The following is a 15,141-nucleotide window of genomic DNA, read 5'->3' on the forward strand; positions in this document are numbered from 1 at the left end:
CCAGGTCCCCCCTGCCAGGCTCTGGGGCTGTGACCCACCGCTGTGTGTACAAATCACCGAGTAACAGCCACTGACTTGCTCCTTCTGGACCAAAGACCAGCCTGGTCACCTGGAATTTCAACCCAGTAAAGTGATTCTTTCCTGATGGAGGTTCTTTTCCTTCTGGAAGAAGAGCCATTAGCAGGGGTCGTCCTGCGGTTCAGCCATTCACCCCACACGACTTACTGCTGCGTCTGCCTGTTCGTTGCTGGGGTGGACGGAGTGAGGGAAACACGTGACAGGGGTCACGCAGGGGAGGGGAGACCTCAGTGAGGGGACACCGCCTTGTGGACAAAGTGGTCCTGGACAGAGTCCCAGTGATGTAGCCGAGGGCTGCTTTGGGGATCGAAGATGAGATGGAAAACAGAGGCCCCTAGACTCACCAAAACGGGAGCAGCTTGTGATTCCGGGGAGCTCCGCCCATTCTGGGTGGCGCAGTGCCGTTGGGGGACAGAGTCCCTGCCTGGCCGTGGCCAAGGCCGCCCTCCATGTCTCTTCGTCTGTGAGACAGCAGCTCCTGGGCTGGGGGGGTAGCAGGGGGCCCTTCCGCAGGGAATGCCTGGAGGGCACCAGCCTCCCTGCTGCCCCCGGGCCCCTTCTTCTCTCCCGTACACTCAGGCCGCGAGGACTGGCTGTCCAGCCCTGGGCCCCTCGCATCCCCCGGGGACCCGAGAGACAATTGCTGCGGACCCAGGGCGCTCTGAACTCCAAAAGAACTTCCAGCACTTTCATTTTTTCCCCAACTGAGCTTGACGTCCGTGAGCTGTGGTCTTCCCTGGCCCAGTGTCTGCATCTGGGGTGTTTGTCCTTGCTCAGATAGAGTTTCATGGAGACAGGTTTGGTAAAATGTATTTCCGTTCTGATCAAATATATTAAAATATATTTCCATGCTAAATAAGCCGGTGCCTGTTTTGAATTAATCACCATGATGCACAGTAATTAGGTATATAGGAATCTACAAAGGGGTTTTTCTTTTGGGAAGGAGGCGCTAATTCCATCTAATACCTGAAGATTTCCCCCAGAAATCAGACTTCCACTTTCTAAAATGTAAGTCGAGATGATTCTCCCCAAATGCTCTGGACGCTGCTGCAGCAGTTCAGAAAATTTGAGCACGCACAACTAGAGAATTCACTTACTTCCCCAGAATCCAGGCAGAAGCCAAGGAAAACAGAAGTACGTGGGCTTTACAACCAATGCCTTGGCCCTGGAGGCCTGGGGAGATGGCGGTGGCCTCACAGGATGGCAGCCCAGCTTCAAAGGCTTCTCTGCTCACGTCGGGACGGGAACTCCTGAGATATTTTCAGACACTCCTCTGCAGATCTCTCCTCTCTCTCTTTCCGTCTCTCCCTCTCCCCGCCCCCCGCCCCCCCCCCACCCCCGGGTCCTGCCTGACCCATCTGTATCTGGGGGTCACTGAGGTCGCAGCTCCCCTTTGCTTTCTCTCTGTTCCACCCTCTAAAGATTTTATCACCAATAAAGGAATTCCTTTTCCTGCCTGCTCCAATCACCACCTCCCTCCATCTGGAGAACTGTGACATCACTGCTGTGTACATACCCAGACTCACAGTACCGAGGTGGATAGACTTTAGTGATTCCACCTGACTTTTCTTTGCAAAGTTTACTAGAATAAAACAAGACATATCATTGCTTTGAATAAAAATGGGGAGTTTCTACTTGGTGCAGGGCTCAAAATTAGGCCTTATGTTTCCCAGGGGCCAGTAATCCATCACAGAGTAATCCATCATAGTTTTTCTGTGGACAAACTATTTTTGAAAAACCTTTTCAGATCTTTGCTTAACTAATGAACGCACAAGCCTTAATACCCACCCATCTGAACCTGTAAAATATCCATAATTCAAACTGCCCTCCTGGACCCGTGGTTTTCAAAGTGTGGTTCCTAGACCAACACTGTCAGAATCAACTGGGAGCTTACTGGGAATGCAGGCTCTGGGGCCCCGCCCCAGATGGACTGATGAGAAACGGGGAGGGAGGGGTGGACCCAGCAGCCTGTGCTCCACTAGCCCTCCAAGTGATTCTGATACACTGGGGCCACCGCACCTGTGTCTGCCACTCCAGATGCAAAGGTCTTGTATGTGACGTTGGGGAGCACGTGTGAAAGGAACCAGAATCAGGGACCATGGCTTGGACCCCTGCAGCCAGGACCTAGTGCAGGCACACCTCTTCTTATTGGGCTGCACTTTAGTGGGCTTCCCAGAGAGTGAGCGCTTTTTACAAAGTGAAGATTTGTGGCGACCCTGCAATAGAGCCATGCAAAAGGTGTCATTGTTTCCAATTGCATTTGCTCACTCTGTGTCTCTGTGTCACATTTTGGTAATTCTTGCAATATTTCAAACTTTAGTATTATTATATTTATTATGGTGATCTGTGATGAGTGATCTTTGATATTACCACTGTGACTCGCTGAAGGCTCAGACGAAGTTTAGCATTTTTTTAGCAGTAAAGTATTTTAAAATTAAGGCCTGCACATTGTTTTTTAGACATAATGCTATTGCACACTTAATAGACTCCAGCATAGTGTATCCATAACTTTTATATGCCTGGGGAAACCAAAAATTTGTGTGACCCACTTTGTTGCAGTATTTATTGCGGTGGTCTCAAACCAAGCCCACAGTATCTCCGAGGTCCGCCTGTGCGGATCTGGAAAGAGGACCGGCGTCCCCACGTCGGAGGAGTAGGGAAAAGCACCACAAAACAGGTCATTTTGGGAAAGTTCCTGCATAGGATAAAGGACCCTGCATCTCCATGCGCGGGGCCTCCTCGCACCACTAGGGGGCGCGCTGGGCTCGCCGAGGCCCGGCGGCCACAGCCTTCCCTCCCAGGTCCTGTCATTCTCTGTATAAACAAGTTACGTGCAAGTGTTTAGGATATAAATTACGACCATGCCGGCTGCCTCGGAAGGAATGTAAACACAGCACTGTGGTCAGAGCAAACTCTGAGACTGACTTCATAATTTATAGCAGCCCCCAAGTAGCCCCGAATAAAAGACAAAAAAAATCCCTATTTAACTGCAAATGTGATAATGGGACACAACAAATGTTTAAATCCCTGCTTAATTTTGGGAAATATAGAAAGGAAGCCTAAAGATTAGGCAGATGGTTAGGACTTTTCAAAACAAGATGTTTTACTGAGACTGTCTTTGGACTGAAACTCACTCAGAATACAAAATCCCTGTGTGGGAGACGCCCACCCAGTGGTATCCGTTCCTGGTGACTGACTGAGAGACAGTGCTTGCAGGGAATGAGAATCGAAGGCGAGTTCTCAAAAGCAAAAGCAAGACCTGGAGAACCTCTCTGCTCGCTCTCGGGTCCATAGTTGCCAGCGCTGCCCGTGAGTCTGCGGGGCTGGTCAGAGCAGGCGGGGCTAATGCCCATCGGCCTGTTTCCTTTCTTTTTTGTCCAGAGCTTCAGCAGCTCTGCCTGTAGCATCTGTGATTGGGAAGTCTCAGGAAACCAAGCGAGAAAGGAAAGGGCTCGGAGGGAATCCCGAGGGAAAGCATCACTCCCTTGTGAGGGAGAGGAGGGAGCAGGGTGACTAACAGGGAGACAAGTGGGGGCCGGCGCTGTCCCTGAACCGGAGGGGGGACAGACATCTCGTCCTGCTTCTGTCCCTGATGCTCGGGGACTGCCCACGCCCTCCACGGGCTTCCCCCTCTGCACGAGGGGATCTGACGGCCACCCAAGGAGCCGGGGCCCTTGCACTGGGCACCTACCCCTCGCTCAGAGCCCGGCCGGGCCGAGGGCAGCCGCGGGTGATGTTCTGCCCCATCACTCCACCCTGCGCTGGTGGCTGGTGGCGAGAGGAAAGAGCAAAGGGCAGAACTCGCCGTGGGCACAAGAAAGACAACAAAGGGGGCACGAAACTTGGTTTCCTCAAGCCTTTATCCTGCCTGGTTTTCTTTTAAGCTCCTTTCACCTTCTGTTTTTTGTTTAGCCAGAAAGAGCGAGGGTGAAGGAAAGAAATAATAGAAAACGTTTCTTATTCTCTTTCTCTCCTGAGAAGACCCACAATCAGAACCCGGCCTGTGCTGCTCAAGGCACAGACCCCACACCACGTCAATTACATGACTTAGAAAAAAAAGCCCGCCCAGTGTAGAGTTGCACTGCCCGCTGGTGAGGAGACCTGGCGATCGGATGCCCGGGGAGGAAAGAGATCCCCCAGCGACTATTTGTTATATACATTTTATTGAAAAAATTTTACACCAGAGTAGTTTGGCAAACTGTAAAAGTATACGTAAGTGCAAATATATCCTCCTTTTAAAATACAAGCAAAGTGTGAGTATACACGAAGGTCATAAAAATATCTTTAAACTATGGTGGTAGGAAACAACCTTGTAAAAAACGTTGTATTGTCACAATACTGAAGACCACTTTCTTAAACTAGACACATTGTTGCTAAATACTTCCTTGATCATGTTCTTTGGCACCTGCATCCAAAGGTAGTGCTTGGCAAAGCCCAGCTCTCCCCCTGAGCCAGGCAACAAGATGAGGCTTTCTTGCCATCTTGTGCTCGGCACTGCCTTTCAGAAAAGCACACGCATTTTCCATAGACAAAGAAAGACACCCACACAGCCCCTCTGCGTGTTTCAGACCCTGATTACTGAAGGCAAGGGAACCCCCCGAGTTCCATGCCTGTGTTTTCCGCGTGGTGAGTTCTCACCACCTCGGCTAAGGAGCGGAGTTCTCCCTTCTCTGGGAGCCTGCCTGCACGAATTCGGGGCGTTACCTTGGGGCTGTCCTTCTGCCAACGGCAGACAAACCTCAGCGCAGGATGCTTGCCTGGCCTGGGGACTCTGGCTGAGTGACTGGTGTGCTACTGGCAGCCACGCTGCGCTCCGGGAGTCCGCCTCAGCCTCGCCCCGGGGGCGAGAGGGCCTGGCCCGGCCCCTCCCTCCGCTCACATGACACAGGGCTTAACGTCCTGGCAGACGCTCTGGTGGTGGTGGTGGTGGTGGTGGTAGTAGGGGCCGCTGGCCGAGGGGTGGAAGGAGGATATGCTGTTAAAGTTGAGGACGAAGTCTTTCCTGTCGCACACCGGCGCGGAGTGGTGCTGGTATCGGGGGAGCCCCACTGCGAGGAGGGAGAAAAGAAACCTTTTCAGAAACGTTTCTTCCGCTGAGGACGGGGCACATAGTTTTTGAAAACTTAATTCAACTTTTGACTCCCAGGAGGCTGGCCTTTTTGTCTATTGCGGTAAAACTGCGAGAGGAAACCCAGCGCCAGAAGCTTCTCAAAGCTGCAAACTGTAGGCCAGAGGACGACTCAGGAATCCCGGCTTGGGGTCTCCTTTGGTTTCCACGGGGCCGCGGACCACGGTCCCCGCCAAGCCAGGCTCTCCGCGCCCGGGTGTCCGTTACTCCCAGAGGCTGGGCGGGGCTCTCACAGCCCCTGGGCCCGGTCCCTGCCCGCAGGGCTCCAGCCGGTGCTGCCGAGGCCCAGCCCCTGCCCCCGAAACACCACGGTCTCCCCCGCTTCTGGTTTCGAGCCCCCCCCCCCCGCCTTATTTCCCAACCCACTAGCCGACTCCGAGGAGCAGGCCCTGCGCGCCAGGGGGGTGACAGAAAACAATCCCACGGCCAGAGAAGGGCCGAGAACAAACGCGCGCATCTCTGTGGGTCGCGCCTCGAGGGAAGCGGGACGCCCGGGGAGCAGCGCCTGCCCTTGGGTGAGAGCTCGGCTGCGGCCCCTCTGCCGCGCGGGGAGCCTTTGGGAGGGCCGGGCCGGCCCGCAGCCTCTCCCCGGGCCTGAGCCAGGCCTCCGGGCGCCGACTTTTGCTTTTGCTTTCTCGGCGCCTCCGGCCCGGGGGCGCAGTTGGCCGGGCTTCCGGCTCGCTGGGCCCCGCGCTTCTCCCGGCCCGGGCCTCTCTCGGGGCCGGGCTGGGCTGGGCCCTTTTCCCCGAGGCCTTTCTAGTCTCGCGTGCGCGGCGGGGACCGCCCGCCCACGCGGGTGCAGGGCTGGGTCGTTCTGCGCGCGCGAAGACCTTACCCGGCGGCCCGCGGCGCCTCGCCCGGCCGCATCCAGCGCTCGCTGAGGCACCGGGCGGCCCCGCCATCAGCGCCCGGCAACACCGACTGTGGCCAAACGCGCGCCCCGACGTGAGCCGTCGCTGCCGCGCAGGTGCGCTTGCCCCCGCGTTAAAGCACCTCGCGGTGCCGGTTCCCGCATCTCTAGCCGGCGGGCCCGGCGCTTTGATGGGACCGAAGGACCTAAGAGCCCGGCTCCTTCTTGAAAGGTTCTCGGGAGGCAGAGAGGCCGCGGGGCCTCCCCGAGCAAGCGGGCCTGGGCCGCCCGGGGGTCGTGCTGGGAGCGCGCGCTCGGGGCACCTCCTCGGCCTTCCCGCTCCTCGAGGGGCCCTGGGCTCTCGGTCGGCCGAGGCCCGGCCTGGGAGACGCCAGCTAGCCCCGCGGGGAAGAGGGTTCGAGGGGGCGGGAGCCAGAGCACGGCTGGGGGGTGGGGAGAAGCAGAGCGTCCCGGCCGGGCCATGGCCTCCCCGGGGCTCCCAGACTCGGCCCGGAGGGCGCGCGAGCTCCCGGGGGGCTGGCAAGGCAGTGTCCCTTCTCCTCTAGGCTGAGTCGTGCTGCCGGGTGCCCGCGCTTCTGGGACCCGTGCGTGCGCGCGGTGTGTGGCGTGGGGCGAGGGCGGCCTCACAAAATGGTCAGAAGGCAATTTCTGCGCGATTTTGAACGTTGAGGGAAGTGTTTCACGGCAGCCGCGGAAGTTTCAAGGACCCGCCTCGGAGTCCGGGTTGCGGCTGAGCAGGGCGGCGGGAGCGGGGAGCGGGGAGCCGGGAGCCGGGAGCCGGGAGGGGCGCGGGTGGGCGGGAGAGCGCAGAGCGCGCCGCCAGGGCTCAGAGGTGATTGACAGCCCGTCCCAGGGGGATTAAAAAAAAAAATAAGAGGGGAGGGTCGTCTGTGTTGGTTACTTGTTGAAGTTCCCATAAAACTGAACAAGACTCCGCTCTCAGTGGGTTAAGTCAGGCTAAAATCCTCTCCGGTGTGGTCCTGCCCAGACTGTCTTTGTTTAGTTAACCTCTGAGACCCGCATTTAAAAGGCCTATTTGGGAAATTTCACCGTCCAGGGAACCAACATCTTTAGCCCATTTCTGGGCTTCCTTTCTCCCTGACGCTCTGCCCCACACCGATGCACGAACATGTAATGTAGGTGTCGTCGTCCTGCGAACCCTTTTCTAACCGGGGCGGGTGAGTGTCAGCTAGAGCCCCCGCTTGCCGGGCAGACCAGCCTGCCTCCGAGGGGTTAATGTAAGGGTTTATCTCCACTGTCCCCATAAACCTGGCTAAATATTCAAATTCCCTCCTCCACCCCCATCTGTCCCCTCCCACCTTTCACCGCCTTGGGCAAGTCGATACATTTTCATAATCTGCAACCAACACAATGTACACCGTCAACACGACAAGGGGCGCCCAACGGGCAGGCGTTTCTCAGGGGAGCCTCGCTGCGGGCCCCAGGTCCTGCTGGCCTAGGCCGGACCCATGTGTCATCAACTTGGGTCCACCGTGGGGGGAGGCAGGCGACTCCTCCACCGCTTGGCGCCTCTCCTCCCTGGCAACATTTCCCTTTTGTGCAGGGTCCCGGAACCCCTCTGCTTTCCTGGCGCCCCTCCCTCCTTTCCCCTCCTCTCAACCCTCGCCCAGCGGAGCCCCTCCCCACGCACACGGCAGGTACCGAGCATCTCCCTTCTGGACATTTACTTTTGGGTGAAAGCACAGCAAAACCAATTTGAAAAAAAGACAAAAGAAAGCAGCCACAGTGCCTTGGCCAAGGTCCCCTAAGGCCACAAGGCTTCTCCCTAAGCTAAGTCAGGCCTGAGATTTGAGCCCTGCAGTCCGTGGGGACACTCGGAGAGCCCGAGGACGCAGGCACTTGACTCCATCCTCCTAGGGGTGAAAATTCTGGAGGCCCGGTAGGGGCAAAGCCTGTCCGGGAAGGCCCGGTGACCCCGACCCCACCCCCCATAGGGTGCCAGCTTCCCCTGGGCCTCGGCCACCCAGAGCGGGGAGGCCTAGAGGCGACACGCGCCGGGGGCCAGGCCCCGTGTTACCTGGGAGGTCCTCGCGGGCGTTCTGGTGCAGGTAGCTCTGCTCCAGCGAGTAGGTGGACATGCTGGTGTGCAGGCCGGCCGGGGCCGCGGGGGTGCCGCCCGGCGTCAGGGCGGGCGGCTGCTTGAGGTAAGGCGAGGCGCCGGGCGAGCTCCAGTGCGCCGCGGGGCTGGTGTAGGGCGAGTGGCACTCGATGGCGCTCGCCACGGCCGGGGACGAGGGCACGGGGCTGCTGCTGCTGTCCGGGCCGTAGTCGCCGCCGCCGCCGCCGCCGCCGCCGCCGCCGCCGCCGCCCCCGGCCGCGCCGACGCCCCCGGGCCCGGCGGGCACCGGGCAGCTGGCCATGTAGGTGGAGCCCGGGTTGGGCGACATGTGCGGGACGTGGTGGTGGTGGTGGTGGTGCGGGTGCGCGTGGCCCGGGGCGCCGGCGCCCGCGTCGTAGCCCGCGGGCATCATGTCGAGGCCGCCGTAGCCGCCCTGCCCGTGGCAGCCGAGCGGCGCCGATGGGGGCGCCTGGAAGTCGAAGCCCTGCGGCAGCAGCGAGGCCCCGAAGCCCAGGCCGCTCACCACGCGGTGGTACATGGGCTTGAGCGCCTGGCACTTCCGCCTGAAGCCGCGCGGCCGGCGGCGGAACGAGCCCTCCTCGAACATGAACTCGCTGGCCGGGTCGATGGTCCAGTAGTGGCCCTTGCCCGGCCGCCCGAGGCCCTTGGGCAGCTTGATGAAGCACTCATTGAGCGAGAGGTTGTGGCGCACGGAGTTCTTCCAGCCCTGGTAGGCGCCGCGGAAGAAGGGGAAGCGCGCCTGCAGGAACTGGTAGATCTCGCTGAGCGTCAGGCGCTTGGCGGGCGAGCTCTGGATGGCCATGACGATGAGCGCGATGTACGAGTAGGGCGGCTTCTCGGGCCGCCGCAGCCCCGAGCTCGCCTTCTTGGCGCCCGCGCCGCCGCCGCCCGCGCCCCCGCCGCCGCCCGCGCTCTTGCAGGCGTTCGGGGCCGCGCCGGCCGCGCCGGCCGCGCCGGAGGAGGAGGCGGACGACGACGAAGACGAGGCGGCCTCCAGGGCGGCGGCGGCGGCGGCGGCGGCGGGCGGCGGGCTCATCAGGGCGGCCTGGAGCGCGCCGGGGCCCGGGCTGCGGGCGCGGCGGAGCGGGGCCGGCGGCGGCCCGCCCTCGGAGGTCATCGGGGGCCCGGGAGCGGGGCCCGGCGGCGGGGGCGCGCCCGGGGCCGGGCGCGAAGGCGCGGGAGCGCGGTCGACCCAGAGGCCCGGCGGGCGCCCTAGCCCGCCGCCCGGGCTGCAGCCGCGGCCGCTCCGAGCCAGCGCTCCGCCGTCGCCTCCCTCAGCTCCGCCGGGGCTTCTGGCGGCGGCCGCGGGCCGGAGGCGACGCCCCGCGCATCCCTCCCCGGGCCTCGGGCCCGGCCTGCGCGGCGGCCTCCGGGCCGCGGAGCCGGAGCGGCCGGGCGCCGGGCGGCTGCGCGAGCGAGCGGGGACCGCGGCCGGGACCCCGGGGACGAGCCCGACGTCTCCCCTCAGGAGCGCGGCTCGCTCTGTCTCTCGGACTTCCTCCCTCCCGCGCCCTCCCCCGCCGCCCTCCCTCCTCCCCCCCCCCCCCGCCCTGCCCCCTCCTCCGCCGCCGCCCCGGGGAGGGCGCGCTGGGCCGGCGCTCACTCCTCCCCCCCGGCCGGCCGCCCGCTCCCTCGCTTATCTCTCTCCTCGCTCTCCGGGGTCCCCCTCGGCCTTTTAATTCCTCTCTCGGATGCTCCCCGTCTCCCCCACCACCCCCTTTCAATCCTCGGGATCGCAGGCCGACTCACATTGTGCCGGGAAGACGCCCCACCCCGCCCCGCAACACTCGACCCCCGAGACTTTAGGAAATCGTCTTTCTCTTAGTCCCGGACAGCGCCCCTGCCCCCCATCCCAAAGCCAGCCGCCCCTGGCGGAGCGGACCCACCCCTTCTCCTCCCCCTCCCCCCTCCTCCCCCCTCCTCCCCCCTCCTCCCCCCTCCCCCTCCTCCTCGCGGCCGGTCCTGGGCCGGCCGAGTGGTGCTGCCGCGGGTGCCGCCGCCAGACCTCCTTAGCCGCTGCCCCTGCGTCCGCACTGACACCGTCTGTCAGCTCATTTAGACATTGCCGCCTCCGCCACACGCCGGGGTGCCCGCGACGCCCAAAGGTAACGTGCCAACCCTCCTGTGACGGGCCTGCGGGCTCCCACCGCTGTTAGCAGAGGGCAGAGGCCAGGCTCCTTAAAGACTCTCCTTTTTAGAGACCCTGGAAACGTGGTCGAATAGGACTCCTGTTTGCATTTGTTTCCACTTCCTTTCCGTTTGCCATTTGATGTTTTGTGCGAAATGCAGAAAGAAGGCCGCGCCGAGTGACAGGAGTGAGATAGCTCTATTTGTACCCAGTCCTGAAGGGGTGTGCAGCTGTCACGGGATTTACACCCCCAGGCCCCACGCCGCCCACCCAAGCGTGCCTGCCATCTCGAGGCTGGCTTCCGTGGGACGACACCCCACCCAGTGTGGCTGGGTCCTCTCCGTCTGAGTAAGAGGCTGGGAGAGAGGATGTGCCCTCGGAGGAATCACTCCCAGTGAGACCGGACAGTTAGTTATTGGATTACACGTGCAAGGAAACGTCGTCTGACCAGGGACGGGGCTGGAAGTGGGAGGAGAACAGGAGGCCTGGGAGCCTCCGGGGCCGCACGGGGCTGATGGGGGGAGGCCCCCAGGGGAGGTGCTGCGGACCGCGGACCGCAGGGGCGGCGGGGCCGGGCGCCCCTCTGCGGCTGCTCAGAAAGGACCGGGGTGCAAGCACGCGCGCTGGGCAGGCTGGGGAGTCGGGGCGGGGGCGGGGAGAGAGGGAGAGGGCGCCAGGTCTGGAGAAGGGGGGCAGCCAGAGCCCCCGGGTGGAACAGGCCCGGGGCAGGCCCTGGGGCTGCACCCGCTCTCCGTGCCCAGGAGCACTGGGGTTGCTTCTGGCCGAGTGTGCCGGTGGGGCAGAAGAGGGAGGAGAGGGAGGAGAGGGAGGGGTGCGAGGGGTGCGAGGGGGAGGCTGGGGGCTGGGTTGGGCTGGCCCCAGACAGTGACCTGAAGTTGAGTGGAAGCAGGCTTTTTCCATCAAACCCTGCCTGGATACCACACACAGAGACCGAGTGTCAGTTTACTGCCCTGAGCCCGGCTCCTTTTCCCTAAGCTCCACTGTAATTAGACAAAGAAAACCTAAATTAGCTGAACAGGCGTCGACAGCTTCCTCCAGAGCACCCCTGGTACCTACATGGGAATGTGTCCCAAAATGGCTTGATTGTAGCTGCGAGTCAGCTAAGAAAACACGGCCCAAATGAACTCAGTTTACTGCTCATTTCCAATAGAAAAAAGAAACAAGCCGCTCTTTTCCGGATGGGATGTTTTGGTTGAGTTGGGGAAGGGGGTTTGCAGTTGTTTCCACGTCTAAGAATTCCTTTCTGAGTGACTGGTGAGCTTTTTTGTTTTTGTTTTTGATAGGGCCCCATTAATTTCATGGTATTTTTTTCTCTTGCCCCTTTTGTCATTTTGCAGGGAATAACTTAATTATAAGTGAAGTGGAAGTATTCAATAAATAGAGTGTGTTCACTAAATCAATGCTTTAAATGTCTAAAAAACAATGAAATACAATAGAAACTGGAGCGAGGAGAACAGAATATCTGAAAGGAGCTCCCCTGACACGGCCTTCTCTCTCTCTCTCTCTCTGTGTGTGTGTGTGTGTGTGTGTGTGTGTGTGTGTGTGCAAGCAGTGGGAAGAGAACTGGCCCAGCTGAGAAGCAGAGGGACCAGGAAGGCAATCATCTCATTTGGAGATGGGGGTGGTGGGCACTGGATCTGGGAAAAATCCAGCAAGTGGACATATCGCTGGCACTGGACCCTCTCTGATTTTCTGCACCTGGGAATTCTAGGGCCTGGCTCTCAGGCCCTAAAAGGTTTTAGGACCCAGAGATTGAAGAATAAAAAGCACTGACCCTAAAATCCAGGCAGGGCTAGTAATAACCTTACACACCAATAGTTCCCAGTTTTGGGGTCTTTTTGAGAATATGATGGAAACTATGGAGCCTTCCTCCAGAAAAAAATATTCTCAGTTTGCCTGGGATTTTAGGGGGTCCACAGATACTCATTAAGAACCAAAAACTCTATACATTTTTAGTTTCTACCAGTTTGTCTGGTTCAATGATCAAGGATTTTAAAAATCTCCCTTCCCATCCAAGTGACAGTGGTATCCATTTTACCTAAACAAACCCTCTGAATTTGCAAGAAATGCCCACTTATAGTTTGGGCAGTCTTCCAGAAGGCCAGGCAGGTCCTGGAAAGGCAGTAGGCTTTGGAGAGCGGGTCTGCAGAGCTGGAGCCCCTCTCCACAGGGGTCTTAGTGCTGCCCTGTACTCCAGGACTGTCCGGAGGTTGGTGCCCTTCTTAGTTATCTGAGCAGGAAGTGGCCCTTCTTCAGACCTCTTTCTTGGAGACTCCCCTTCTGCCTGTGAAAACTGTTCCCCTGGCAGAGACCCCCCAAGTCTAGAAATGTGTTCCATGTAGATTTCACAGGCATAAGCCTTTACATTCATATCATGTGACCGCCACGTGGTCTCAGTACCTTCCCATTTAGGGATAAGGAAACTGAGGCTCAGAAAGGTCAGACGATTTGCCAAAAGTCACATGTGGGCAAGTGACAGAGCTGGCCTGTAGCTCAGGTCTGGGGTCTCCATCCAGTGTTGCTTCCACTATGGGGCAGCAAAACAAAAGTCTCAGAAGTTTGTTTTAATTACTGATTTATACAGATCCCCTGGGTGAAAATGCATGCAATAACCAGTTATGTCCAACTCTCTGTCCCTGGCAGGAATACCTGAATTTCTGCGTGGGAGACGGTTGAAAAGGAAAGTTGTGCTTGTCTCTGAAATAGCTTTGCTCAGGAGGCTGCCCTGTCTCGGAGCTCTTCCTGATTGACTTTCACTGTCTTATAAACAACAAAAGTCTTGACTTCTTTCTTATGGGAAGGAAAGGTATGGTTCCTTAAAATGATTGCAGATTTGGCCAGGCGCTCCTCAGTTAACCAGAAATACCAGGGGTGCCCCTGTATTTCTCAGAAATACCCTGAGCTGACCCCTCGGGTAGACTGTCTCCATCTGGGCCGCGGATTCCTTTCTGCTGCAAACCCCAAGGTCCCGCCCCTGCTCCAGCGCAGGGAAATGTAAACTTCGGGAAGCCTGGGTTTCTCTGATTTTGTCCTGTAATCGGCGTTTTATTCTAGGAAATCTCTTCATTATTGTGGTTTACGTTTTATGTTCTTAGCGTGCTTCCCCTGCCGCGTGGGTTTTACATGAAGTGGCTTAGACTAAACCAGCTGCCCACCGGAGAGACCCACCCTGTTGGCGGCCCTCTGAAACCTCCCCTCACGGGCACCTCTGGCCCCGCGGCCGCCCTTCCTTCCCCAGCCCAGCAGAACTCCGATGCAAAGCGACCACCCTCCCAGCCTGTGCTTTGGTACAAAGTTAACGTGTGTGTCGAGAGGCCTTTCCAGACAGCGGTGGGCGCTGCATGCTGAGGCCTAGGGGGTGAGCCTGTGTGGGGAAGCGCCCCAGAGGCCAAGCTAGAAACGCTTATTTATAATAGAAAATGCGGCCACGGCCGCGAGGCCAGGAGGAGGCGCCAGGGCGGGCTTGGAGAGGGCACCTGGGCCAGAGCGGTAACAGCGGGAATTTTACACCCTTGTGGACGTCTGCTCGCCTTCCTCGGTCCAGAGCCCCCAGACCTCCGGGTTTGAAAGCAGCCACCCAATTCCAAATGTTTATTTAGATAGATTCTTCCGCTCTCCAACGCCTGTGTTCCGGGCAGGGCTCTTTTTATAGCCACCTTCCAGAGAGATCCGCGGATGGGCCCCAGATCCCCTGCGCCTGGCGGTGGGCAGACTTGATCACCCTCTTGGCGGGGATCGACGGTGCCTGGGGAGGCGGAAAGGGGTCCAGCCTGCCAGAGCCCCTGCGGAGGCCACACCTCTTCCCACCTCTGCGCTGCCCGGGCTTCAAGGCCCAGCTTCCTACCCTGGGAGACACGTTTTTGGGGTGGTCCCGGGAGCCGGCCCGTCTGCCCGGTTTGGCTCTGCAGTGGACTGGCCTTGGGCCTCGCGGACAGCCTGCTGCGTTTATGTGGGGAAGGCCCGGGGCTTGCGAGGAGGGTTTCCATGGCCGGGACGGCCACTCCTAACAGGCAGCTTCCAGCGGCGAAGGAAAATTAAGGAAGCCTGTCCCACCCGTTCCCAGTCTTGGGAGAAAAAAAGCGGAACAAGTGTGGGTGGGGTGCCCCTCCGCAGGACCACCATGAGGCGGCTTGGGTTGCTGGAAGGGAACCCCCACTGACGACACAGAAACCGTGGAGCCAGGCTGTGTCTTAGTGAGCCCGAAGTCCCTTCCCCTGCGCCCAGCCTGCTGGGCCCCTGCTCTGCAGCCCCCCCCTTAGGAGGCCCCGTGCCCCGCTTCTGCTTCCCCAGGCTCGGGAGGAAGGTGGATGGCATGCTGGGCAGGGCCGGCTGGCGGGCGCAGAAGGAAGGAGGGTGCGTGCCCGGGGCTGCGGAGGCACCGACCAAACGCTCGCGCTCGGAGGTCGCAAGGCCGCGCCTCGGACGCACTCCGCCACGACGGAGAGGCCAGACCGGCCCGCTGCGGGTCCGCGGGCCTGGAGGCGCCCTGGAGGTCCCAACCCGGCCGCGGCAGGCTTTCTTCTCGCGTCTGGCTGGCCTCCTCCCCTCCTGCCCTACCCCCCCCCAATAAATAAATATCCCCCGGGGCAGCGAACCCCGCGGGGCCCGAGCCGCGATGGATGAACTTCCTGGAGCATCAAAACTCCCCTCCTGTCTCCCCGCTGCGCTCAGGATATGGGGCGCACTCGCTTCTCTTCAGAAAAGGAAACGTAGCTCTTCCAAAAATATAAATCAGCTCTGACGTCCAAATATTTCTTTTGTCCTCCAGCATCCTCTGCAGGGATAAATAAAACGTGGTCGGCGCCCAGAGCCCG

General features: G+C 59.7%; 1 protein-coding gene across 1 annotated transcript; it reads right to left on the reverse strand.

The window, feature by feature from the left end:
• Positions 1-4,261: 4,261 nt before the first annotated feature.
• On the reverse strand, positions 4,262-9,295 carry FOXF2 (forkhead box F2). The gene is made up of 2 exons (XM_068557940.1): positions 8,116-9,295; positions 4,262-5,126 (listed from the first exon to the last, which is right to left on the reverse strand). The coding sequence occupies exons 1-2, from the start codon at positions 9,293-9,295 to the stop codon at positions 4,954-4,956; spliced, it is 1,353 nt and encodes a 450-aa protein (XP_068414041.1). The 3' UTR covers positions 4,262-4,953.
• Between the last annotated feature and the right edge of the window lie 5,846 nt (positions 9,296-15,141).

Source organism: Eschrichtius robustus, chromosome 12, assembly GCF_028021215.1.
Source record: "Eschrichtius robustus isolate mEscRob2 chromosome 12, mEscRob2.pri, whole genome shotgun sequence".
NCBI lineage: Eukaryota > Metazoa > Chordata > Mammalia > Artiodactyla > Eschrichtiidae > Eschrichtius > Eschrichtius robustus.